Source organism: Hydractinia symbiolongicarpus, chromosome 4 (assembly GCF_029227915.1).
Source record: "Hydractinia symbiolongicarpus strain clone_291-10 chromosome 4, HSymV2.1, whole genome shotgun sequence".
In the NCBI taxonomy this organism is placed as follows: Eukaryota; Metazoa; Cnidaria; class Hydrozoa; order Anthoathecata; family Hydractiniidae; genus Hydractinia; species Hydractinia symbiolongicarpus.
The window spans coordinates 20425899-20453748 of NC_079878.1; the positions used below are offsets into that span (position 1 = coordinate 20425899).

The window sequence follows — 27850 nt, forward strand, 5'->3', positions numbered from 1 at the left end:
TTTGATTGACTTAACGTAATGTGTATAATTATACCATTTTGCCATGTTAATCCGAGCAAGAAAATTGACCAAAAGTTTAGGTCCGCCATGTTTGAATAGCAAACCGTTCGTGAGAAGCTAAAATCAATTTGAGAGGTGTGACAATAAGGAATAATAATGGATTTGCTGCTAACAAAAAAATACATGTTCCACGCAACAATCGGTAAGCATACAAATTATTTAAGGTATGTCTTAAAAGAAGAACCAAAATTGAAAATTGAAAATATGAAAAGCATTTTATTTTCAGTCACATTTTTGTTCTTTTTATATTGGGGCGATGTGACAAAAGGTTGCTTATGCTTTTTTTCCTGACCTTGAACCATTGTCTCTTTCCACTTCAAAAGTCACGATCTTTCCACATAGTCTTGTATAGTGTAAAGAAAGGACTTGTCAACCTCGTCCCAGGGTCTTATGACCCCTCAGCCGTTATTACAAAGTGGCGAACGACGCCGCTACCAATTTGATTAACATGGGAAAATGCCCCAGGAACTAGGTTGAGGACTTGTGGCATATTCTGACATATATTGACAATTTAAAAATGGCCAAAATGGTCGGTCAGTTTAAACTTTTCAATTGGTTACTCTAAGTAACAAAATTTGCTTCATTCATACAAACCAAAATTCGGGTCGGCATTTTGAGATAGATAACAAAGTTTTGGTCAAGAAAAATTTCTACCCCCGCGGATGCGTATTATTTTAGTCTCGTTTCCGGCGGGGGGTATTTTTCGCCTCTGATGGCTGGCCTAACGCGAAAAAATTCTTGGATCAATAAGTCAATACATCTTCGGGTAGCCATCTTTTCAAAAGTAAGCATTTGCTTCAGTTGCTATGACAACTTTTACATTCTGTTCGATTGAAGCGTGCCAAAGTCAAAACAAACAGGGTAATTCTTCAGCCTCTTTTGCTGGTAAAGTGCTCTCAGTACTTGCACTTACTATCAAACACCATGCCCTCTGAAACTTACGATGATGATGACGATGAACAAGAAGGGCCAAAAAGTTCTTTTGGCACTTATTTAGCTGAAGGAGATGCTCTTTTTAAGCAAGGTGAATACAAAAAAGCCTTGGAGAGTTATAGTTTGGTAAGTTTGTTAATTCTACCAGTATACACGAATTCACAGTTTCAGCTAACCATTGTTTTGATAAATCTTTCTTTTGTTATAACACTCTTATTGAGAATTAAAAAAGGAAATAAACTTGTATAAATAAGAAGGCTCTGACCATAAAGAAAAGTGAAACAATTTTTAAGTGAAATATTTTGAAAAGAAAAGTTACAATTCCTTTACTTTACATATGTTTAAGTGGGATTACTAATAAACATTGAATATTTCTAACATACTATTAATTAGCATGATAGATCTATCTATCCATCTATCATGCTAATTAATAGTATGTTAGAAATATTCAATGTTTATGTTCTGGTCCATTAGGCGATTCGATTTGACGTCATACAATTTTTTGGAGGTAAAAAGTTTTCGTATTTTAGGTGAAGAGAGTGGAGAGCTAGACACATTTTGAAGTTTTAAGAACAACGTTAGGAAGTTTGAGCACAGATAATTTTTTAGAGCAAAATCTAGATAGCTAAGCATCATTTCCAGACAGATTTTTATTGTGGTTACTTTTCGTTAGCTAATTATTCTTTTATTTCCACATTTTTTACCTTTCTTCCCCCTGCGAACTAGGTTTGTTTTCACCTTATGTAATTTTTAAAACGGCGGATGTAGCACAAATGTGATTCGTCAATTAAGAATATTGTCAATCGTCACTACATCAACAAAGCTGAACTGAATCGCCGAATAGTCATAGGAAAGAGAAATAGTCTGGTAACCATGGCTGTATCCAGGTCGTGTTATGCAATATTAGCGTCCTGAATTGAGGGGCATGGTTAAAAATAAAAGGCTTGGAAATTCTTAAAATGTTTGTGGCACAGGATGATTTTCTCTTTGAAGATGACATTGATGTCATTTTAGTAGCAATTTATGTTGTTATGTTGAGAATATTGAAGTGGTGTTTAATCTTATTAATGATGATGATGCAACTGAAGTTCAAAATACTAATTTTAGTTGTGAAAGGTGTAAAAAAGTCTGTATTTCCAAAAGAGGACTGACTAGAGACACACACAAGCCAAACACTACGAAGCTGCAGTTGCTGAAACAGAAGAGTAGTAAGACAGCAGAAGAGTTATTGCATCCACTGTATTTCAAAATCTTCCTTGAAAATACATAAAGTTTGGAACAAGGTCATTGAAAAAAAACAAACATAAAACAGCTATTTTTATAGCTAGCGTATACCGTCCTAACTACTTGATTATCTACACAAACAGCCCTAGTGATTATCTGGCAACTCTAATCACCACATAACCTCATGGTTTTGATTTCGATGCTAATAAAAGACAATAACGTATTATCATGGGATGTTAACGAACACCATTTTTAGAAGCTGCTATGTATTTTTGTTGTTTTCCTAGAAAAATTTCATAAATAGCGATAAGTTGGATTAGTCAGCATTGGGCATTATTAATAATAAATCAGAATTTAGTAAAGAATGTTCTAAAATTGATGCTGTTTTAAGTTTGTTTTGTAACTATGTTACTTGCAACTTCAATTCCTTATTTTCTGAATTCAATGCCTTATTTTCCCCACGAATGTCTTGCATAGACAACAAAAATGTTTAGGTGAAGTGAATGAAAATGGTGCATATATAGACTTGCTGGAGTGTTTAAAGTTGAATGCGACCTGTTTAGTGCTTTTCGTGCCTTTTGTTGTTGTGTTGAAAACAATTGGCAGATACCATCTCCATTATTCAATACCTGACATTCTTGGGGGTGATGTAAATTTGTCTGGTGTAGTGGTCCTTTATCTTAGAAAAAATAAAACCCTTTTGAGGTCGTAGCAGTCTTTGTCAGAAGGTGAGGGACGAGCTGCGCGCCTATACTTTAATTTACGAAGGCAAGGTGTGTGATTTACAGCATGTCTAAATTATTAAGGTGTGCAATCTCAAAGAAGATAATGCGGCTTGTACACGATGTCGATAATATTTCTGGTGAAACTTTTCTTTTTCTGCTCTTCTTGCTCATGTAAATATCTAGCGCTGTCTTAATTATTTCTTCTGGTTTTATTTCACTCCAGTTTTTTTCATTGATGTTGATTGTGAGGCACATATTCATTAACTTGTGCGAGGTTTTTAGCCGTTGATCCAATAACATCATTTTAAGCACACTAAATGCATGCTCAACAGCCCAGTTTGAATCTGATAAACACAAAATCAACTCTACCAACAAGCACAGATTTGGGTATTCCTTTTGCTTATAAACCACGATGCTTTTCCAAAGTTGATTTGCTTATTTTCCTAGCATGTACATCTTCGCAAAGCACTGAAGGTCATCTGTTCCTCCCCAGTCAGCCATTTCCAACAACGAAGCAACAAAATAAGTTGGAATACCTGAAGAACATCGCATTTAAATTAGCAAAGAAAAAACTAAAAAAAAAACAGAAATGAACGTTATACGCAAATGACTACAAGCAAGTACCATTTCGTTCAACGCGTACCATGACCATTTCTTTATCACTGCCTGTTTTTCGAGCTTGGCTGCCATCTGACAGAAGAGCAAAAATGTTTTTACTGACCATCACTACTGTAACTTTTTTATTTATAGCTTCAGTTATCGAAGAAAGGTATTCACGGACTGATCGAGAGTCGTCTTTTCCTGAAATCAAAGAAAAGTTTACAGGAATTAATTTCGTCAACACGCCTTGTATTTTGTGTTTACCTTCTATTAATCAAAGTTTTGAATTGATTTGACGGTAATGTTGGTTGGAGTCCAAAAGTGTATGCGGTTCTAATCATTTCTAAGTAAGCTTCTTCGCTTGACCTTTTTATTGAAGAGATTATTTTAGGTTGTGTTTTTGTGGAAGGATTTTGAATAACGAGAATAGGCTGGCCCTAAGCTTTCCAACGTCAAAGCAAACCGATGACACCTACCATCAATGTGTCTAAAGATCTAAATATAAGAAATTTAATTTCAACAATTAAAAATTTTTAGTAATAGAAACTTGTTAGTAGCTTGTCGATGAATCACCCTTTTATGTCGAGTCTTTTGTTTCCGTGAAAATTTTTTCTCACGCGCAAGAAGACAACATTTATTATTAAAGAGACGGACAAGCAACTTAATTTTGCACTTTTCTTGAAGACAAAAAACGAGGTAATAAATTCAAAATGTATATAATAATCAAAAAAATTAAGATTATAAACACTTTTTGCTTAGTAAACAATTACACTGTGTTTGTCCCATTTATAAAGGCCATAGGAGAAACTTTTGTCGATCCCTTAACAGCCAAAGAACAGACAATTTTATCTTTAAGTTTACTGCACAATTTACACTAAAGAAAATTAACCATAGGACTGCCATCCTTTTCCATAACTTTGTGGCCTATAACCTTACTTGCATTATAATTTAAAAATGTTGAAAGTCCTAAGGAGTTTTCTTTTGTGAAAGCCATTCTTAAAGTATATGAACACGTTGAAGTATACAATACGTTAAAGCAATGTTTTTCCTTGGAATGACAAAGAAACCGTCATGGCACATAAATGGAACAAAGTGATGCACGTGGTTTGCACGCTATCAAAAGAAGAAAGAAATCGACAACTGTTTTTTTCTTTTAATAAATTTATTAGTTTAACAAGTTGCTGCATGTATCCATTTTATTATTTTTGTTATCCCGAAAGTAAGAGCACGTGCTGCACAACTTTATTATAACAATTTTTTTAATATAATATTTTCACGATATGTATTAGCTGTCGGTCTACTAAATTCTAAACGCAAGTAATCTAATAATTATAAGCTCCATTTTCGTTCTCCACCGTGCTTGATTTTTTTACTAAAGCAACCTCAAACGATCGCTGTTTTGTTACCGATGATACACTTTCTTCACGAACAGAAAAATTTAATCATTTACGAAAAAAATTATTTAAAAAAGAGAAAGAGAAAAAAAAATGATTAACTTGGGCGTGCCTTCTTTCGCCTGTCTATGATAAAAATGAACACTTTAGAAGTGTGAATTTCGCATGTCTAAATTAAACCAGGCGTGTGCAGAGGCGTGCCCGTGCGGGCACGCCTTACATGATGAAGCCTGTCGTAGGCTTCCCCGACATGCATAGACTCTGATACTGTGTGTTAGACTGATATCTACCTGTATTTCAAATTGTAGTGCTGGGTGATTATAATCATTCTTTGTAATTTCTATGTGGTCATCCCAGGACTCAAATTTCCAACATTCAGGAAGCTTAAGTGATTTGAATCTCTCTGTGAAATTTGAAACACTACTGTAAAAAGCATATAATGTTGGTTTTGTTGTTAAAATATGATTTGCAACACTTTGGAAGCAATGTTTGCAGCAGAAAATCTTGGTTTTTGAGTGTACTGAAAGGGAAGGAGAATATATATATATAAATTGTAAGATTAGTGTGATATATGTGCATATTAACTCGATTTTCCTGATTGACGCAAAAGTCTTTTGTGGTAAATTAAACGAGGTACCATTTTTTCTATCTATAGAAAAAAAAAAGAAGAAAACTTCTAATTTTTATGCTTATTGCTTTGTCATCTAGAATTAGTTCTCTGTAAGCTTAACTTACTTTGAACGATTGGCTCCTCAAAAAAATGTTTTTCACAAATATTAAGGGTGTAATTTTCAAATTGTGTCTTCAGAAGATTGTTCACCACTGTATCTTCCGTGATGGCAGCTACAAGTTTTTCCCTCCAGGAGAAGCTATATTTGTCATTTCTTTTTTACCAAATATCGTACAATTTTTACGTCCTAAACTTGAGCAACCATACATATAAAGAACAATTTGTCCCAGGAATAACATTGCATTCAATCTCTATTTTTAGAGTATAGCACAGTAATGATGTAATGTCAACAAACGAATGTTAAATTTTGCCACCAAAAAGTTTTATTTTGTGAACTCTAACATAGACTTGTTACGAGAAAATCCCGGAACACGACCTCTATCCGGGGAGCGGAGCGTGTTTGCTGCAGTGCCCAGGCTATCTCTCTTGACTAAGTCTTGACTAATTAAATTCACTCTGCTTACTTCATTTTTTCAATAACAAAACATTAACGAGCAACTTAAGCTGTGAAAAATGTATTGCCAAAAAAAATAGGAGTCTTTAATTAAGCTAAAATTATAAGATATTCCAGGCGAAACAAGCACACATTGCTTTATTATTTTCAGTTTACTACAAAGTTTGAGATAAATTTTTTAAAAGTAATATTTGTAGACATTTTCGTTAAGTAGACATTTTCGTTATGCAAATTTCTGAAAAAAGATATTTGTATATAGGTGGACATTGCTTACATCAGTAAAATTTTTAAATTTTTATATTTTCTGAACCATTGATCAAAACAGTGCAATCCTATGTGTTATTTTTATCGGCATTACAAGCTCCACACAATTCAGGTAACGGCTAAATTTTGTTAATAAAATCTTTGTGTATCGACATGTCCTTGCTTATGTCAACCAAATTCAAATGACGATTCTTTGTCATTTCTTTTTTGCCTAAGTGGATTTTTCCACGGGCTTTATTGACTTGTAAATAATAAAGGGAAAAATATTTAATTGTCAAAAATAACAGCATTTTAATTTAAAAAAATAAATATCGTTTTTTAGCCTTGCAACTGTTTTTAAATGATTCAGGTAAAGTTTGGTGTAAATATTGTTTGTTTGTGCGCATACAAGGAGCGTAGTGTTTTTATTATTTTAAAGGATGCAAGTTAAAATCCAAATTTCAGCCTTGAAAACAAGAAAACAGCTTGTATACCTCCCAGGCTGGGTTTCTATAAAAGTGTACATACATACATAAAATATTTGTTTATAAACTTATTCTATTTATTCAGTTTATATTATTGTAACCTTGGGGGAGTAATTTATGGATGTTATTTTCTTATTGATAGGCCTGTGTATGACAGTTTTAATGCTTAACTTGGCATGCCTTTGTGTTTTTTATTTAGAATATTTTCAACTCATTTGGATAACCACTTATATAGGATTCACAATTCTTTGTCCATTGACATTCTTTTCAGAAATTAATCTATATGGTGCTATATAACTTTGATCTTTGTAATTTAATCACCAAAACCTTATTCTTAATCTTGTTGGAAATGTTGGATTTTGAAAGATCAGGATCATGTCATGATGAGGAAGTGTCAATTAGCAAGAGTTACTGGTGATGATACAGCTGTCATACAAATAGTTGATAAAGCCTGTGGAAAAATCCACTGAGGCAGGATAAAAATGAAAAAGAAGCGTCGTTTGAATTTTGATGATGTCAGCAACCCATCTATGAAAAAACTAGAACCTTGGTTACACATTGCCTCTATTGTGTAGAGCTTAAAGCGCTGCTCAAGAAAATGTAAAGGATCATGTGCTTTTGAAGAATAGTTAATGAGATATAAGGGTTTAAAAATTTTGCTGACGTCAGTAATGGCCTGTCAAAACCAAAAATTTTTTTTTAGAAATTTATACCTGTAGCATACCTGTTGCCTTCATCGTATAGATCTTGAAAGGCTGACCAAGAATATGTATGGGATCATATATTTTTGACAAACGGTTTGTAGAGGTATTAGGGTTTGAAGGTTTTTTTATGAGGTCATCAACCCATCCATTCCGAAACGGATTTGGGGACCTAGGTTTGGAAAAATTACCCAAATTGTTCCTAGTTACCCACGCAGGAGATGACATCAATTATTTCCACCCGTGTCCAAGTTATTTAGCCTTAAATTTAAAAGTCCAATGCAATGGCTTCACTTATCTTAATATGCTTTCCTTTGACATCAATATTGCTCTAGCGTGAAAGTTTGCTAATTTACAGAACAAATTTATAGCCAATGTTTTGTAGACTTTATCAAAGAAATTTTATCCAACTTGCAAAAGTCACAGACAGAAGATTTTTGATTTCCACTTTAATGTTAGTCTCCATTACTCATATGTTGATCCATATTAGACCTTTTGACCTTCCTTTCTTAACCCATTTCATCACTGTTGCAGGACTCTTTCAAGTGTTATCTAGTGTTTAATTTATACTTTACCACCTGTTGATAATCCACACCACATTGAATCTGGGCTTCAATGGCAGATCATTTATTTTTATATAATTTGGATTAACAATAAACACTAGTTGATTTGGTAAGAATCCCTAACACGCTGAAATTTGGTTAATTTCAACAATTACTTGTTAGTTTCACAACAAGCACTCAGACAAATGCAAATTTTAGAACTTTCAGAATAGAAAAAGAATATTATTATTGTATTCGAAAAGAAATTCTTTTCCTTTGATTAATCGAACATTTATATTATTGTAAGGCATGGTTTCTACATACATAACATTTTGAATTTTATTTTACATTAAAGTTCCAATATTTTTTTGACTTAGATCTACTGTAGATCACTTCAATTCCCATATTTGTCACAATCTCGGTTGCTATTATGCCGAACCCGGCTAAACAGTTTATAAGCCATTAATTGTAACAATGTTTAATTTATCACATGCTATGGTCCTTTTTCACCATCAGTCGGTAGAGCACTCAAATTAGCGTAGCTAACCATATAAAAAATAAATCACTGCACTATATCTTTACACTCTCCAGAATGTTGTGGTAAAACGTTTTAGCAAAACAAAATACAAAAATTAAGATCCTAAGTTTTCAGTTCATATTGACTTCTTTTGAACTAAACATGGCCTAGTGATTAACGAGATGTGACAACCAAATTTTATCATCATAGGACTACTACTTCAAATCCACGCCAACACATTTATTTAATAATGTTGCATGTTGTAACACAACAACTAGTTGTGTTTTTTTTAAACTTGATGCAAATGTCGCAAGTATCTGAGCCAATTGTGTAAACTGTTTAATTACTTTTACATTTTTGATTATCAGCCAAAGTATTTATAATGAAGCATATATTTTCGCACAGTTTTGATACCCTCTCTTTATAAATGGTAGTGCAGTAATACCCAGTGGAACTTAATTGGATCTAGTGTCTGTGTCGGAAAATTTATACTTTGCATTTTCAAAATGTATAATTTTTTTTGCATTATTGAGAACTTGCTTGCCAAAATAGCGATGGGTAGTCTTAATAAAGAACTTCTGTTGTGTAAAAAAATTTTTTACTGAGTTAAGAGCAGGTGTTGTGGCAAGTTTTGATATTTTGATTTCTTTACCTTCTCCAAGATTTCATTATTGATGATGGTTCTCTTGTGAGATAGGCAGATAGATGTGCATATTTTACATGACTAGCCTCACAACTCGTCTTTGATAAATCTTCCTCCAAAAACTTTATCAAAGTTTTCATTATTTTTTTCATATGGGACTTACAACAACTAATATTGTTGTGCAAGCCAGAATTTTTTATAGATAAGATGATAATGCATCCAGTGATATAACTACATACACAAGCCTAAAACACACAAACAGGCATCTCATAAAGTTCACTTAATAGCCCTCTTACTCAACAGACAAGTTTACTGTATTGCAATGAAATGTCTTTTTCATTGGCTCTGGAAGCATAATTTTTTCACGGGTAATTGGCTCTGGAAGCATAATTTTTTCACGGGTAATAATTATGTTGTTTTTCAAAGATTCCAATAAACGCACTGCATACAGTTTTTTTACTAGATAAATTCATAGACCGAGGGAGTATGTTTTATGCTGTAAGCCCAATATTTTCACACAAAATGTAATCTTGTTTAAAAAATAAAAGGCACCACAACACTGATTTTTACCTGCATCCAAATAAAAATATGTTATTTTTATTTAAACTGTTGCCACTCTTTAAACTGCTTTTTCAAAAAAATAATAAATAGAATTTGACCCATTTTTAACACTGGGGAAATGTTACAATTTGAGTTAAGGACAAAAATTACATAACTGTCAAGTTTTGTGTCACTGCAATCATTTTAAAAAAGTTCTTTTAACAGATGTTTTTCTATTTTATGAATTGCTATTAAGGAGATGGTTAAATATAGATGCTTGCCACATGTGCAATTTTTTGTGCTATTCTTTTTAATTAAAATTTCAAATTGTGGCTAGGAGGGGCTAAAAAAATCGTAAAACATGTTCAAAGTATAAAATATATTCTAATAGTTTTACCAGTAGTATCCTTTTGCAGAAGATATTAGTAAAATTAAAACATTCTTTCTTTTGTCAATGTATCAATCTCATTTTTAGGCATTAGAACTACAACCGGAAGATAAAATATGTTTAGTTGCACGCTCTAAGTGTCATTTAAAGCTTGGCGATCCTCAGAAAGCATTACAAGATGCTGAAGAAGCCCTAGCAGAGGACAAAGATTTTAACAAGGTAAAATTCAAAAAGTTGCTATCATAGTTTTTTTTAAAGCTGCTTTCATATTAGTGTAATCTTACGTATAACGTTTATTTGCTTATCAAATTTATACCTTCTGCTTCCTGACCTGTTTCATATTAAGGGGTTGTATCGAAAAGCTGAAGCCCTATATTGCATGGGAGATTTTGAGTATGCACTTATGTATTACCACAGAGGACATAAGTTGCGTCCCGAACTGGATGAGTTTCGATTAGGAATACAGAAAGCACAGGAAGCCATTGATAACTCTATTGGAAGTAAGTTACTTTGTAGCATTTATTTAAAAAACAAAGTTAAGGAGTTTTTTTAACCTTATTAAGCCCAGAATTTTTTGGCCTCGGTAAAGGCCGAGGGAGGAAGACATTGTGATCCCCACCTGTTTTTTGGAGAATGTCTGAAAGTTAGAATTTTAAACTTGGCCAGTGGTTAGTTTCATCCTTTTCCAACAAAACTTGCACAAGTAAAAAAATTAGCTGTGACGTCACCATTTCAATATAATGTCATAGATGAAAGGTGGTACTTTTTCTCAAATTCCATTCTGCAAAATATACCACACGTTTATTGCACCAATTAATAAATACAATACTTCGTACATTCCACCAAATTTTAATTAATGTATATAAAAATTAAATAAAATATGGTATGTAAAAGAAAAAATTTCAGTCTTTATAAACTGATCATTATAACTGATTTTTTTCCAACAAATTTTTGTGAGCAGTTGGGAATCAGAAAAAAATTTAATTTCTTAGCTTGAAGTATTAGCGACCCTACTTTGTGATAAAATTCCCAAGAAGAACGAATCCTGGGAAAGTGCTTCATATATAAGACCAAAAAATCTTTCTTTTTTGTATAAATTTATTTTGCCAGTAACAATTCAATTTTGACTTGTCTTAAGTTAAGAATTTATCAAATTTTTAGGTGCTGCTAAAATTAAGTTGGAGAACAAAGGAGACTTATCATTTTTTACAAAACAAGACGACCTTGTAAGTTACAATGAATTTTGTTTGAAGTCATATCCTATTTAACATAAATGTTCAAATGAATCACCTACCCAAGCTTGTTAATTGATTTTTAAGAAAAATTTTTTAACAAGTAATTTTCCAGCAATAAAAGCTTGTCGAATGTTGTATAACATTAGTACGCAAAATTTGGTGCAATAAAAACTTGTCGAGTGTCGTATTACATTAGTACGCATAATTTGGCGCAATAAAAACTTTTATTTTCATTTGTGTGAAGGTTAATAATAAAATACAAACATCTTAAATTCACTGAGTGTCAAAACATGTCTAATTCTAATTAAGAAAAACACAAGGAACTATATATATATATATAAAATAATAATGTTGATAAGAATAAACATGTTAAAGGTTGTTAAATACAATGCTCAAAAATTGGTCCTATACTTTTTTTTGTTACTAGAAAGTAATTTGCATGCTATCCCGAAATATTGATGAATTTAATCTATTATAATTTTTCTAATGTAGTTATGAGATAATTTTTCCTTGGGCATTTGTCATTAAGAGCAACAGAATCTTTTTCTTATATCTCTAATTGAATGATAGAAAAGAACGACACCCAAAACTAAATGTGTTAATTTTTTTATTTGTAATTTTACCATAACAAGTTACTTTTTCACCATATTTAGCAATTTAAAAATAAAAACCATGTATGTACCTTCTATATATGCCTAATATCTAATTTATCAATGGCGTGATTTGCAACATATTCTCAAAAATGTGCCAGTTTCTCTTGAATATGTTATAATATTTGTCAGTTCTTACATGAATAAACGATAAAGGCTTATAAATGAAGAAATCGTTTGGTATCAAGTAGGTATTGCATTTTCATGTTATGCAAACAGAACAGGGAGCTAAACATAATATCTAAAAAGAAGTGAAGATATGCACCTTAACAAATGTATTGCAAACAGTCTTCTCTTTAAATAATAGTTTTGGTATCAGAATGAATTGTAAATTTAGGGTAATAAAAAACGAGGGTACACGAAACCTACTAGAAACAAGTTAAAACCAACTATTGCTCACCGCAATAAGGAAGCAAAGACACCTCCTCCATCAAAAAAGACAGTGAAACAACTACTTGGAGAGCTATATGCTGATAGGGAATATCTGGAAAAGCTTATGAAGGATGGAGGTAAGTCACTCGCTCTGAAATGTGATTGGCGCTACAAGTAGCTAATAATTAACCAAACAATATTCATAGTTTTCTGTTAAGTATCATTGTTTTGCAAATGATTTTAGAATTTATCAACAGCAATCCAAACCGCCCCATATATGAACTTGTGCAGGGCGGCCTGAATTATCTTGACACTAGAACAGAGTTTTGGCGACAACAAAAACCACTGTATGCTCGAAAGACAGACCAGAGTAAGCCTCGTAAAAAGAAATCCAAACCGTCTGTTGGAAAGTATGTGTTGAAGCAGCTCGAAGAAATTGATGAAGGTCAGTGGATGTTCAGAGCTTATCTCGCTTGAAAAAAGCAAGTTAATTTCGTATGAAAGAGTTTAAAAAATGTTGTATGGGAATTTATGTATTTTTTGTAAAATTGGTAAAATCTTGATTTGTTCATATGATTGTAAGAAGTTCCACTAATTATGCATAACACCATGAACTAGCTCCAAGTGAGGTGTTTATACTTATAGTTTTGCCAAGCCACACTTGGACATTCAGTTTGGTCTTTTAATTGTTATATTTCTTTACTACAATCATGGGAGCTGGTTGATGATGTCATGATGTTGCATAATTAGCCAAAAATTTAAGACCCATATATAACTTAGGAACCAAGAAAGATTTTTTTTCAAAAAAATAACGATTTCTAGGCAATTTTCTAAGGCTTGACTTGTTTTTCGTAGGAGATAGCTTTAAGTAATTTGGTCTAAATGTGTGTGAATTGGTAAATTTGGTTATTGTCCAGGTTTTCATATTTTTTATTTTCGAAACGATTTCTTGTCAGAAACAGTTTTTTTTGTGTGACTGCTATGTTATCCGAAAAAAAATTGGGGTGCATGCTTTGTTATAGAAATACATTTTAAGAAAAACTGGGTGAGGTTCAGGTTGAGCTTTCTGCTTTAAATTTTGTTTTCCTATAAATATCGTATTTTATAAATCAGAATTTCTCTATGTTTCTTTTAGCTTTGTCATCTGGTGACCCACATCGAAGCATTCGACTTGCCAACGCACTTCTCAAGCATGTCAACAGTATAAAGAAACACGACCTTCCGAATAAAGAGGAAGTGATCGCCAATATTCATTCGTGTATTGGAAATGCACATGTCGAGCTGGTGCAATTACCGAAAGCACTTAAACACCATCAGAAGGATTTGGAGATTTCTACCAAGAGGTATACAGAATGTACTGCTTGATTGCAAATCATGATAATATATTTATTTTCCATTAATTTGTTTTTGTTTGTCTTTATTGTCTTATATATGCTTTATTCTTAATATTTTTCTGAATCAGAATTAGGCATGTTTTTGGCACCTGTTGAGTTTGTATTTGATGCAGTTTTTTATTGGACTATTCTCTATGTCATTTTTATTTTAAAGCATATATCTTTACTACAAATCAGTATCAGCTTATATCTTGCCATGAATGCTAATTCGAATGCAGTCTAATTGCAACGTTCGCTTTAACTAGTTGTCTTTTTGAGAATTTGTGGAGCGTTTTTTTTTTAAAGTTCTCTCAAAATCTGTGTTAAATTTTTCATCAGAGTTTGTAAAAGAGTAAGTCCCGTTTTTTATATGAAAGATGCATTTCATGATTTTATTGATGGTATCCATATATTGATTCTGAGGATATGCTGATGATACGTTACTGTTACCTCACAGAATATCTGACCACCATACGCAACGGAATATTTGAAGGGTTTAGGCATTGAAAGGACCTAAAAAAGAGTCGGAATCTCCTGTTTAAAAATTTGTCACGTTACCATTTTAAAAGATGTGGCAAGAAGTTGGAAAAACTAATTTTATGGAAAACAGTATGTTATACCAATGACGTTACGTCAACTGACGTTAGATCTGTGAAGCCGAATGATGTCAGATGTGGAACACCGATTGATGTCAAATATAAAACACTTAATGACGTCAAATATATAACACCGATTGCGGTCAGATATGGAACACGGATTGACGTTAAATACATAACACCGATTGATGCCAGATATGGAACACGGATTGGTGTCAAATATATAACTCCAATTGACGTTAGATATGGAACACGGATTGACGTCAAATATATAAGACCGATTGATGTCAGATATGGAACGCGGATAGATATCAAATATATAACTCCAGTTGACGTTAGATATGGAACACGGATTGACGTTAAATACATAACACCGATTGATGCCTGATATGGAACACGGATTGGTGTCGAATATATAACTCCAATTGACGTTAGATATGGAACACGGATTGACGTCAAATATATAAGACCGATTGATGTCAGATATGGAACGCGGATAGATATCAAATATATAACTCCAATTGACGTTAGATATGGAACACGGATTGACGTCAAATATATAAGACCGATTGATGTCAGATATGGAACGCGGATAGATATCAAATATATAACTCCAGTTGACGTTAGATATGGAACACGGATTGACGTCAAATATATAAGACCGATTGATGTCAGATATGGAACGCGGATAGATATCAAATATATAACTCCAGTTGACGTTAGATATGGAACACGGATTGACGTCAAATATATAAGACCGATTGATGTCAGATATGGAACGCGGATAGATATCAAATATATAACTCCAGTTGACGTTAGATATGGAACATGGATTGACGTCAAATATATAAGACCGATTGATGTCAGATATGGAACGCGGATAGATATCAAATATATAACTCCAGTTGACGTTAGATATGGAACACGGATTGACGTCAAATATATAAGACCGATTGATGTCAGATATGGAACGCGGATAGATATCAAATATATAACTCCAATTGACGTTAGATATGGAACATCGATTAACGTTAGATTGAAAACCGACTGACGCCCATAACACCGAGTCACGTCACACACGTAACCCGAATTCGCGTCAGATATAGAACACTGCTTTGCGTCAGATTAACCAAAGAGAAGTACATTAACAACACATTTAAAATATTTTTTTATTTGCCATAAGAAATAGAACTTTCCCGTATTCTCGAGTGTTAAAGTATACGCTGATATAGTCGTCGTGTTTGAAGGATGAATAAGAAAATTTGACACTGTTGCAAGAAAACCATTTGCGAGGCTATCATTACTATATTCAAAGCCTTTATTTTCTGTTTTACTACACCACCCTGGGGTATAGAATAAACAAAACCACAAACAAACAATTTTTTCAGCACATAATATTACCATTTACATGAAGACATCGATTTCTTGATGTGAAAATTTAAAGGAAACATGCAACGCAGCAAAGAAATCGAATACGAGGAAGGTCTGTAAATGCCAAGAAATGCAATGCATTTCACAGGTTGTTTAAATTGGATGAGTTGACATCTGTTAACTCCAATTCTATTGGCTGGTTTTTAGCGTTGCACGTATTATTGGCGAATAGCCTACAAATTTAGTGATGCGAAGTAAGTCATCGTTTATTCTTTGTGGAATTCGAATTGTTGTGGGAAAATAGTAGCTTAACTTCTCAACCACAGATGTATAGTGGGACTGCTCACTGCTAATTTTATGGATCACCCATCAGTTATAGCGTGAATAAATGATTATCAAATGTACTTGCAATTGCATGACAATATAAATGAGTAATTATTAGTCTAATTTTTAAAGTTAATTTTTTAGTCATGTTTTAACACCTGTAGTTCTGGACGAAACGATTTTTGTATTTTTATTCAGGAGCGAAATAATTTTAGAAGTTACAGTGACCTCGATGTGAACTTTTAATATGAGTTAGTTTATTATTTATATTTTTGATAGTGTTTATATTTGATTATAATTAATTTGTAGGTTGTAGCCATAACATTTAAAGTTTGTTTGCTTTTAAAGTCTCCTACAATCTGTCACGCCTAAGAACTTACGGACGTTTTTGTTTTAGTAAGTTGCAAGATGGTAAATCACGTGCTCTTGACAATGTTGGCCGTGTATACGCAAGAATGGGACAATTCGAAAAAGCTGTAGAAAGGTAGGTGTTATTAATTTTTAATTTTTAAGGTAACTTACAAGCTGTCACGCAAAACTTTTTTATAAACAGCCTTTTGCTGTTTCTTCTTTTGCATGTATCACTTTTCTCCTTTTTAGACCTGCCTGGCACAGGTGAGGTCGTATAAAATGACCTTTGCCAGTCCGTCCGTTACCAGCTTTTCTTAGAATTGGATCATAAGTTTTTTAGAGAACAATGGACCCTCGAATGTGACAAATTCAGTTTTTTTTGAAAAAATCTTATTTGCCCAAATGGATTTATGCGCAAAATTACGACATTCTTAAGGCTTGGAGTTTTTTCTGATTTTTTTGCGCAATAGCAGAAAACAATTGACCCTCCAATGTGACGAAGTCAATTTTTGAAATTTTTATTCCCGACCCAATAATGGTGGATTCGTGGGCAAAATGAGTCAAAACGGTTCAAATATACGGATTTTCAAGCTTTTATGAGGATTGGAGTATTAGTTTTTTACAGGTAGGTCCATTGAAGTTTCTCCTGTTACCGTTATAATCATATTGAGGTTACATTGGCACTTAATTTTTAAACAGGATTAAACAAACTTATCCTTTTCGAATATTTAGGCGCATTGCCACATCTCAGTTGGAGACAGTTATCAATGCGAGACCTGTGTTCTGAATGTATACGCCATGTACACATTGATATTGCCTACCCAATTTTGCGTTGTAGTCGCAAGGTCAGGGGGCTTAGTTCACAGCGTGAGCATGGGTAGACTGTAAGTATTGTAACAGCACTTGCTCCTTATGGCCACTCAGCCACTCGATACTTTAGAGGACGTCAACCAGATCTTCATTTGAATACCTTGTTTATATCTATTATTCCCAAGGCGGTTGGCGTTTCAACTTTAAAAGTGAATGCGAGTTAACTAGAGAAGCGAGAATATATTTTTTTATTATGCAATGTTTTTAATGTTGAGGGATTAATTTTTTTGGATTCACCTGTTAATTACGTCACGAGTTACTCTATAATTTGTTGAAACAACAATTTGAGTTTAAAATTTAAAGTTCGTCAATCAAACATGGCCATCTTTTACCGTGTGTGTTTTTTCTGTAGTAACTTTTAAGTTAATTTTTTTTCGTTTTTTCGAGCTTTGCATATTTTAAACAAAACTTCCGTTCCTTTGCGATCCTGAGATAGAAAGGCAATTCCTTTCATAAAAACGTTATTTATGGTCCCTAGAAATCTATATTATAAAATAACCGTATTCCGTCTCTCTGTGCGCGAAAATAAAGTCCGTGTCTTTTTATGGATTTTATATTAACCTTTAAAATATCTATACCCACTTTCCTGTGAAGTTTATCATTATTATGTGGTTGTATTCAACGTATATACAGTGTTAGTGTTGTCTTGTTGTTAAAATCAGTTATTTTGGTGAAATTCCTCTCGCGAGACCATTTATCACTTAAGATTACCTACTATAGAATCTCTAATTCTTATTTTTTTCACTTTTACAGATTAACTGTTCAGAGTCTTTTTCTTCTCTGGCATATTTAAACAATGCTCTTAGTCTGGAAAGGAACATTTTTATTTTGTTTACACCAACTTAGACAGGACGTAATTTCACAGAATGACCTGCACTTAATAAAGAAGGCTTTCGAAGGAGGAGCGCAATCGCCATTTTTTGTGTCGCAATCTTTAATAATTCACATGTTTGATCCATGCATGTAATTTTGTTGGTCAACTCTGTCACGCCCTTCTTTCCACAGTGATTTCCTCTTTTGCGTCCACACATCAATCTTTCCATTAATGTCATTCCTGTCTATTACTGTCCGCTATATTTATTCTTGTTATTTAGAGACGGCTAATTAATCTGCTATATTTATTCTTGTTATTTGGAGACGGCCAATTAATCTGCTATATTTGGCTAATTAGTGGGCAGGGCCTGCAATAAGAAGGTGGTCAAGTTATTTAAACGTTCCTCTTTGTGGTTGAAGTCAATTATCAGATTACCAAACAGGACAGCCTTCGTAGGTTAGGTGGCCTGTCTATTATGGATCCAAAGAGGCATTTTAGTGGCAATATAATAAGCCATGGGTTGCCATGGTTCGCGTGAGTTGTTTATATCCTGTTGTTACAGAAGTCGTCTAAATTTCCACGAGGTGTTGTTAGCCAAGATGATTGTGTTTAATGAGTCTTCTTCAGCTAGAGTAATTTTATGTTGTCATGGCGGATTCTGAATTTATATAATGTGTATCTTAAATTTACTTTTTTAATTTTTTTGTATAAATATGAAAGGCCTGATTATTTTTAACAACCTGTCGTTCAAATAGTCAAACAAAATCTACAGGTCGTCAATTATTGGAAGGATAAAATCAAGTCTTTCTCAGTAGGCGCTCCAAAGTATTAAAAAGTGTGACATAAATCTAGATCATTTTCATCTATTATTTAATTTTGTTGTGTAAACCAGATAGTACGCAGGGGCGTAGTCAATAAAAGGGGGTTACCACCCCAGGGGTCAATCATTCGACGTTTAAATATTTTAGGTGAAATACCAATTTTAGGGAGAATAGAATGTCTTCAACTGATTTGTCGTTTACAGGGTCACCAGAACTTCTGTTTGAAGACTTGTGATTTCAAGGTATTGATAGTACTCCTGCATTTTGGGCTGAATATTTCTTGAAGCGATTTGTCTGTTCAAAATTGCTTCCCCGCAGCCTTATTGATTTCCGCCAGTGAAGGCGGAATCTTTAAAATCGCCTGAGGAGATAGATCGATAGAGACAGCGCAGCTAGGCTGGACGCCCGAAACTCATCCAGGCTAAAGCCTAAATCCTCGTTTCGACAGAGTTTTTTCTGAGAACGAGGCTAAAATGAGTTTTCAGCCAATAAGAATCCTAACGTGCAACAAATTGTTTTATTATCCAATGAACAATACTTTATTAAAGTTTATATGTTGTCGAAAGTTAAAGCTCGTGCAGTGTAGCATAATGAAGATCGTCTTATAATGCGCCATCTTTGATTTTATTAACCTTTCCCTTTAATAATTACGTCATTTCCTTCTGTACAATTTTGCAAGCACGTAGACTAAAGCTATATTCAACAGAACTAATTAATTATTCATGAATTTTAATTTAAAGAGGAACTGTTGAGGATGAATATTTTTGGTGAAAGATAATGTATGTAATGTAATCTATAAAATCGTGGCAATTTATAAAAGAAAAAATAAGAATACGTAGTCTGAAATTAACCTTTCGTAACTGATTATGTAGAAAAAAATTGCTGCCACCTTAAAAGATATTTTCCAAGTTGTTTTCATTTTGTTTTATTGTTCATCAATTTTCAGGTTTATTATTTTTCTTTTAAAATTGTTCTTATAGAGAAATGAAGTTTAAGTAAGTGAAGTTAGCTATGATTTACAGTTACAATAATAATCAAAAATTGAATTTTAAAATTTTAGAATATTGTTCCCCCATATTACTCAGTCCTCTTCAAAGTTCAGTAGCTACTTTTTCAGATTATTGCTAATGGCGGAAATCTTTAAGCTGCAGGGCTTCTTGTTTCAAACTCCCGTTAAGTTATTTCATTATTTCATGTTCACAGGCGGACAAATTCCACGAATATTGATTCCGACGGGTCTTAATCTGAGGACCGACAAACCCGTGGATTCTTCCACGGGGTAACGACTAATTGTTTGTTATAACTTTTAAAAAATGCGATAATTTTTGAAACATGGCTACCGTAAATGACGGAACAAGCGCCTTTTGCCGAATAACCGCCCCTGCCGAAATATAATACTTGTTTTTGTTTTAGTAAAGTTAATAAGCGCCCCTGCTTAAATAAGCGCTCCTAAGGAATAAGCGCCCCCCTCCCCAACCTAAACATAAACATTTTAAATGAGCGCCCCGGGCGCTTACTCCGTCATTTACGGTAAGCAAATTAAGAAAAGTTGATGTGAACGACTGGTTACATTGCAGTAACGACTGGTTACATTGCAGTAACGACTGGTTACATTGCAGTAATAACGACTTCACGAATCAAGGTCGTCTACGAAGAAGAAAATATTATTTTTTATGCATATGCATATCAGACGTTAAACTCCAGAAACAAACTTGCTTGAAATAATCAGCGTAATCAACTTCCTTTTCAGCTGGACCGAGAAACTACCTTTGGTGAAAACACCCCTTGAAAGCACGTGGCTGTTTCATGAAATTGGGCGATGTCATTTAGAATTAGGAGAATGTGAGGACGCAAAAAACTATGGCTTAAAATCTCTCGCCGCGGCGAAAGATTGCGACGACGAATTATGGCAACTCAATGCGTCCGTTCTTATCGCGCAGTCTGAAGGTTAGTCTTGCTATTCATTTAGAATGTTACTTGTGTTTACGTTGTGTTGGACCCAGGATGCTAAGATATTGTTCCCCTTAAATTAAATTAGAAAGTTACCATGTATCTGTGTATCTTAATTGAATTAATTGTCGTAAGAATTTTTGTGAAAATAAAATTCAATTTTTACTAAAATGAATATTCACGAGAGATAGATTTGGCGAATTTCGCAAAATTTTATACCCTTTTAAGAGCTTTTATGTAGCAGACATATAAGAATACTGATGGTGAAATTCACATATGTATTACATGTAGTTCGGAAGCAATTCAGAAGAAAAAGAATAGTGTAAATCGTTTTTAGAGCTAAAATAAAAAGTACAAATATACACGGGAATTAACTTTCGCGAATATTTTAAATAGCGAGTTTTCGAATAATTTTCTTGGAAACTTAAATTCGTAAAATTGGCTAAAATTATTTACATTATTTACTTCAAGTGTCGCCGTTTGTGCTGGTCTGAGAAACACTAGGATAATGGGACAAATAAAAGCCACTGTTTACTCGTTTTTTATTGTTGGTTGTGTACTTAAAAGGAGTAGTTTATTCTACCGTAAAATATGAGAAATATTTCAGGGAAATGAAATTACATGGTTGGAAAAACTCATTTAAATGATTAGCCATGCACGGCGCAAGCTAACTTCATGTAACTGGTGGCACGAATATGAATGTTTAATCCATTCACGATAGATAGATGGACTTTAGTTCATTAAATTAGACTTTTGATTTGACTTTAAGCTTTAACAAGGAACCACTAGGTGGATAGAAGCCGGAAAAAACTTTTGTATACACCCTAAAATTAACCAAGATCGACCAATCAGCTTTGAGATACAGCTGCGTAAGGTTTAAAAGATTTGAAACAATAAATTTACGCCGTTGTACAGAGAAATCTAGGAGCGTATATTTTTTTATGTTCCTATCTTTATGCATATATCCTTGGATATCTAAAAATACATGCTGGAATATTTTTAAAGTGACTGCGTTAAGTAATTGCGAACATTTTTTCGCCCGCCCGAAAGTTTATTTTTTTAAACTTTCCGAATCAAAAAAGCAAAAGCTTTTCTCGCAAAATATACCAATTCCCTATCTATTTTTGTTACCACCATAACTAATTTTGTTTTTATGATATTCTGCATTTTTGCATGCGTATTTTGCAGAACAAAAACGCATATGGAAATAGGTCTACAAATAATTCTCGATTTGCTTCATTTCTTTGTTTTTTGATGAAAGCCTCTCTCTTTAATCTCTCGCAATTTGAAGCTGCTAAGTTTCAAAAAAATGTCTCTCTTTTCTCCCAAACGTCTGAATCAAGGTTCGATGAGTGAGAAAAAGTCACTGCTTTCAGACAATTAATTGGTTCAAACATATTTACGAAAATCTAAAAATCTGAGAATGCATCAATATTTGAGTTTCCTTTTTCAATTTTTTTTTACCAAAAATAAAAAAAAAAATCGCTGTCACAAGTTTTTTCCCTGAAATTGGCTAAAAAATTTTTTCGCGAAAGGTTCTACCGTTGAAAGTACATTTTCGCGTAAATATTCTTCAGACACGCATTTTGTGCACCTGCAGCTTTTTTCGTCTAATTTTTAATTTTATTCTTAATAGTAAAGCACGACTTCAGTTGGTCTATTTTGATTCTGATTTATTGCATTTTCTTTCTTTGAGATTTAAATGTTTATATGAGAAATAGGTGTTTTTTGTTGCAAGTGGAGCTCTATAATTGTGTTTATGAAGAATCGAGCCGGTGAAAAGAAACGACCAAGCCATCGTTACCTTAAGAGAGTATAGCAAGAGAACATCGTAGATTGTTCTTATTTTATGGCATATTTAGACGCGTACTGTATTTAGTTACGAAACCAATAATTTAAGCCTGCACCTTTTTTTGTAGCTAATTTTTTGACAAATCCGTGTTCTTATAAAATTATTTTTGTACAGAAAAGGTATTGTACTGGAAAATTTAAAACACTTAAAACAATTTTATTTATTTTCTGCAAACGTAAACAAAATTAGGAACTTCCAGACGGACGTTTCAACTCATTATAAATTCTGTTCTACATACGATAAATTCCTTCCTCAGATAAGCTTTCAACTGTTTATACATTTTTTGAAGTTCTTGCTACCTGCCATAACATTCTAGAGAAGCGGGAGCAAATGATAGCGAGTAGTGTTATGACGCAAGCAGAGCTCTGGAGAATAGAGCTGCTCGTGTTAATCATCGCGCCACGTGAAGGCATCATACCGATTCTAATTAGCGTTGTTTTTCTCACGTTAATTAGAAGTAATCATCTACTTAACTTGCTCATGAAAATTAATTGTCACGTGATGACTAATAAAACGACTTCCATTTTGTATTATTATCAAGTTTTTTATTCGACTACCTAATATTAGCCAACGTAATATTGAACTTTCGTATGTCAGCACAATTTCCTTGATGTTATCGCACGTCGGTTTTATACGTCACAACACGGGAATGTTCTTGCGTCTACAGTTCACAACGAGTTAAATTTTTTAATTAAATTTAATTTTAGGCAGAAAAAAGGACAATATTAGGAAATTTCAGGACTGGCACGCCCTTAGGTTTTTGTGAAGCAGGAAAACGGTCTTCCGGTATTAAAAATTTTTACTGGGTTTATCAAGGTGTTTTCAGTTTACTTGGAAACCTTGCCGCACGTGACTATCACGTGATCATTTTTTTAAGAGTTGAGCACTTTATTATGTTTAACAGATAGGAGGCGCCTCTGTATGCAAAAATCACACGGCTGCTCGTACCGAACTAAATTTTCTGTTCACAGTAGGTAGCAAATAGGAGGTCGGGACATATTTACAAACGTTTGAATGGTTTTAGCAAGTTTCGCGATAAAAATCTTCACTTAATCATTTTTTTTTGTTTCCTTATCTTGACTCGATTAGTTTTCTGTGCGAAAGAAGCCTTGTTAATTAATCGATAGATTAGATGCATTATTCAGTTTATTGAACGAAATGTAATTAAAGTTTCCGTCCAACACAAGTTAATTTCAGTCACCATAGAGAGAGACACTGCAGCTAATATGTTTCTAAACATTGTTCAAACGACGAGGAGAAGGAAAAAGTCTCGTGCTGTAAAACGTAATAACCTAGAATTATCGCCCTGCAGAGATATTATGTCGCGTCAAATAAGTTAATTATTGCGCTGTTGTAGTAAAGTGCCCTCTGATTAACTTGTTTTTGTGCTGAAAGAACACTCACTTCAATTTTTATTACGTTTGTGTTTGACATCCTCTTATGCGATTAACACAGCTTGACCTTGTTCTACCAGGAATCAGAAAAATAGAATTACTACAGATCAGAAAAATTAAAAGGTCCGTTTAAACTGCTGTTACCACAAACTGGTAAAACCCATATACCTTAATTAACAAAATTTCCTTCTCACATCAAATTTTCGCGCATTGCTGCTGCGTGAAAATTTGATTTGTTAAATGTTTACAGCATCGTATTGTAACAAAAATTTAATTTTTTTTAGTCAAACTTGGTAACTTAAATGAAGGCGTGGATGCGTTTAACGATGCGTTGGTGTTAGCAACTTCGTTATCAGACCTCGCTGCCGAAGCTGCCATTACTAAAGCTCTAGACGATCTGAAAAAGAAATTACACGAGGGTACATTAGTTGTTACGATAATTTACTTGCGTTTCTCGAACAAGTTTTCATGAAGAAACTTAAGTCTCTTATCCCTTTTTAGATTCTGATGACCTCTCTGATAAAAGGGGAACAGATTCAGATAACGAATCAGATTTATCGCACAAGGATGGAGACCGCTCTGACGCTGAAAGCGAACACAGTGAAACTGAAGAGACGCGGCGAGGTAAAGTTACAGATGGTGTCAGATCTACGGATAGTAGCGATGAAGAAGAAACACATGTAGATATAGATGCAGAGGATACCCCAAGAGATGCAAGTGACGCTGATACTACTCCTCGCAATAAAAACGACGTAGATGAAGAAAGTGACGCAGAATATATCCTAAAAGATGCAAGTAAAAATAATGAGGATGAAAAAGCTGACGCAGAAGATACTCCGAGAGATGTGAGTGAATCTGATACTAGTCCTCGAGATAAAAACGGCGTAGATAAAGAAAGTGACGCAGAAGATACCCCAAGAGATGCAAGTGACACCGATAGCTCTCCTCGTGATAAAAACAATGAGATTGAAAAAGGTGACGCAGAAGATACCCCAAGAGGTGTAAGTGACGCCGATAGCACTCCTCACAATAAAAACAGTGATGATGAAAAAGCTAACGCAGAAGATACGCCAGGAGATGCAAGTGACACCGAAAGCACTCCTCGCGATAAAAACAACAAGGATGGAAAAGGTGACGAAGAAGATACGCCAAGAGTTGCAAGTGACGTCGATAGCTCTCCTCGTGATAAAAACAATGAGATTGAAAAAGGCGACGCAGAAGATACCCCAAGAGGTGTAACTGACGCCGATAGCACTCCTCACGATAAAAACAGTGATGATGAAAAAGCTAACGCAGAAGATACGCCAGGAGATGCAAGTGACATCGAAAGCACTCCTCGCGATAAAAACAACAAGGATGGAAAAGGTGACGAAGAAGATACGCCAAGAGTTGCAAGTGACGCCGATAGCACTCTTCACGATAAAAATGACGATGACGAAAAAGGTGACACAGAAGATACTCCGAGAGACGAACGTAAGGTCGATGGAAAACAGCGTGATGAAAAGGAAGAAGGGGATATGGAAGCCACTTTGAAAAAGGAGGATACACAAGATTCCCTGCGTGACGATGTGGTAGGTGAGGCAGAAGACACGCAAGGGGAAAAGAGGAAGGATACTTCGCATGATGGGAGTGATACTGAGATTAACTCCCGCATAAAAGACGCTGATCACGACAATAATGTTGATAGAAAGGAGAAAGAAACAGATGACAACGAGAAAGAAGATGAGAGAATCAAAAGTGAAGAAGCTGGCGATGAAGACAATAATGAGAATGTTGCAAATACTAAAGTGAAAGAAGTTTCGCGTCACGAAACGAGTAACGACGATACGCTGCTTAAAAAAGATAACAGCACAGTCAGCGGAAAGGCTGAAGATGACAAAGTTAACAACGAAGGGAGTAGTGACGGAAACAAGAATGACGAGAAGAAACAGGATAGTAGAGAAAACTCTACTTTTGAAGATGAAACATCTAAAAAAGATCTACCGATTGACGAACAGAATGGTAGAACGGACGGTGACCACGTTGAAGAAGATGCGGCTAAAGGAAAAAGCGAAAACGCGAAAGGAGATCTAGCGGCGTCAAATAACAAAGATAGCGATGAAGGTAAAGATGAAGAGGATGAACTTAACAACAACAAAGAAAAGAAAGGGGATTCAGATAGCACGAAGTTATCTCACGAGGATGCATCTGTTAGTAACGAAGAGAGTGCGAAGCAAGAAGGCGTTGACCAAGCTGGAAGTAACAATACTCACGTTGACGAAAAGGATGACGTGGAGAGCGCCAACAAAACTGATGATGAGACAGACGACGAAAAAGATGAATACAAAGTGTCGAAGGTTTCTGATGATAAACAAGGTGATGATAATGAGGAAGAAGTAAAGAATCTCACTCCGCAAGAGACATCACGAGTTGCTGAACAATCTGAGTCGTATTTGGATGACTCGCATTTGGATGACTCGAAAGTGAATGATATTACCTCTGATAAGAAAGATACTCAAGCTGAAGTGGAAGATACCTCTCACACAGATAAAAATGAGTCCATTTCTGATAAAGAAAGCAATAACTCTGTCGTTAATGAACAAAACTATGAGACGAACAAAATGAACAGTGATAACGGCGGTGATAACGAGATAGGTGACCAGACACAAGATGATAAGAGGCCTGAGTCAGGTCACAAGAAAACTGACGAAGAGTCCAATGTACAGGAGAAAAATAGTGACGCCCAAAAGAAAAATAGCGACGTGTTGTCACCTGATAAGGGGGATATTGACAGAACTCATAGTAAGAAGGATCGCAACGAGACCCTTGATGATAAAAATAGCGGTGACGAGACCTCTGGTGACAAAATTAGCGGGGACGAGACATCTGGTGACAAAAATAGCGGTGACGAGAACCCTGGTGAGAAAAATAACGGTGACGAGACCTCGGGCGACAAAAATAGTAGTAACGAGACCTCTGGTGACAAAAATAGAACTCCTGAGACATCTACCGACTATAAGAACAGTGTCGAATCTTCTTCGTGATGCAAACCAGAATTTAAAGTAATTTAAGTCAAACATTCCTATTCTTCGTTGGACGTAGATTGCGTAGCAGGAGCTGTATTTTTATGCGTAAAGCACACGCTTAATAAAGTGATTATAGAGATAATATATTTTTCAAGGGCTGTTCAGCCCGTTTTTTATTTTAGAGTACTGATGTAATTAAACATGTAGATATAATAATTCTAACACACCAACTTATGAAGCTACGTTTTTACACCTCCTGTTTTCTTATCTCTTTTAAATTTGCAACCATTATTTTAAAATTGCTTGATTTTGTTGGGGTTTTTTTGTTGTTGTTTGTTATTGTTGTTGTTTTAGTGTGTTTACTTTCCATGATGGTTCCTCATTTATTATTGTCTCTCATAATCAGCGTAGAAAATAATTCAAATTTTTGTATTCTCACGTCGCTGTGCGTAGTCCTCTAGAGAGAAAACGTCACCCATGTTTGGAATGTGACGTATTTAGCGTAACAAAACACTAGAATATAAACTGGTTAACCAAAGAAACCCAACTCGTGCCCAGTACAGATTTATTTGAAGCAAAGTTGACCAAAAAGAACTGACATCTAACATCGTTAGAATTTTTTTTCGCTGCATAGGTTGTTAACGTCATGTTGTGTATTAGAAGTGGTTGAATTTTTATTTCTAAAGGTATACT

General features: G+C 34.2%; 1 protein-coding gene across 1 annotated transcript; it reads left to right on the top strand.

The window, feature by feature from the left end:
* Positions 1-859: 859 nt before the first annotated feature.
* LOC130641740 (dentin sialophosphoprotein-like) lies at positions 860-27387 on the top strand. The gene is made up of 11 exons (XM_057448680.1): positions 860-1119; positions 10267-10398; positions 10526-10679; positions 11341-11405; positions 12402-12573; positions 12681-12881; positions 13572-13779; positions 16498-16584; positions 20707-20903; positions 24437-24571; positions 24654-27387. Exons 1-11 carry the CDS (start codon positions 985-987, stop codon positions 27173-27175), a joined length of 4008 nt encoding a protein of 1335 aa, XP_057304663.1. The 5' UTR covers positions 860-984; the 3' UTR covers positions 27176-27387.
* The last annotated feature ends 463 nt before the right edge of the window (positions 27388-27850 follow it).

Coding starts and splice junctions, on each gene's coding strand:
- LOC130641740 (XM_057448680.1), top strand. CDS start 985: ATGCCCTCTGAAACTTACGATGATGATGACGATGAACAAGAAGGGCCA. Junction 20,904..24,436: donor TCTTATCGCGCAGTCTGAAG/GTTAGTCTTGCT, acceptor AATTTTTTTTAG/TCAAACTTGGTAACTTAAAT. Junction 24,572..24,653: donor GAAAAAGAAATTACACGAGG/GTACATTAGTTG, acceptor ATCCCTTTTTAG/ATTCTGATGACCTCTCTGAT.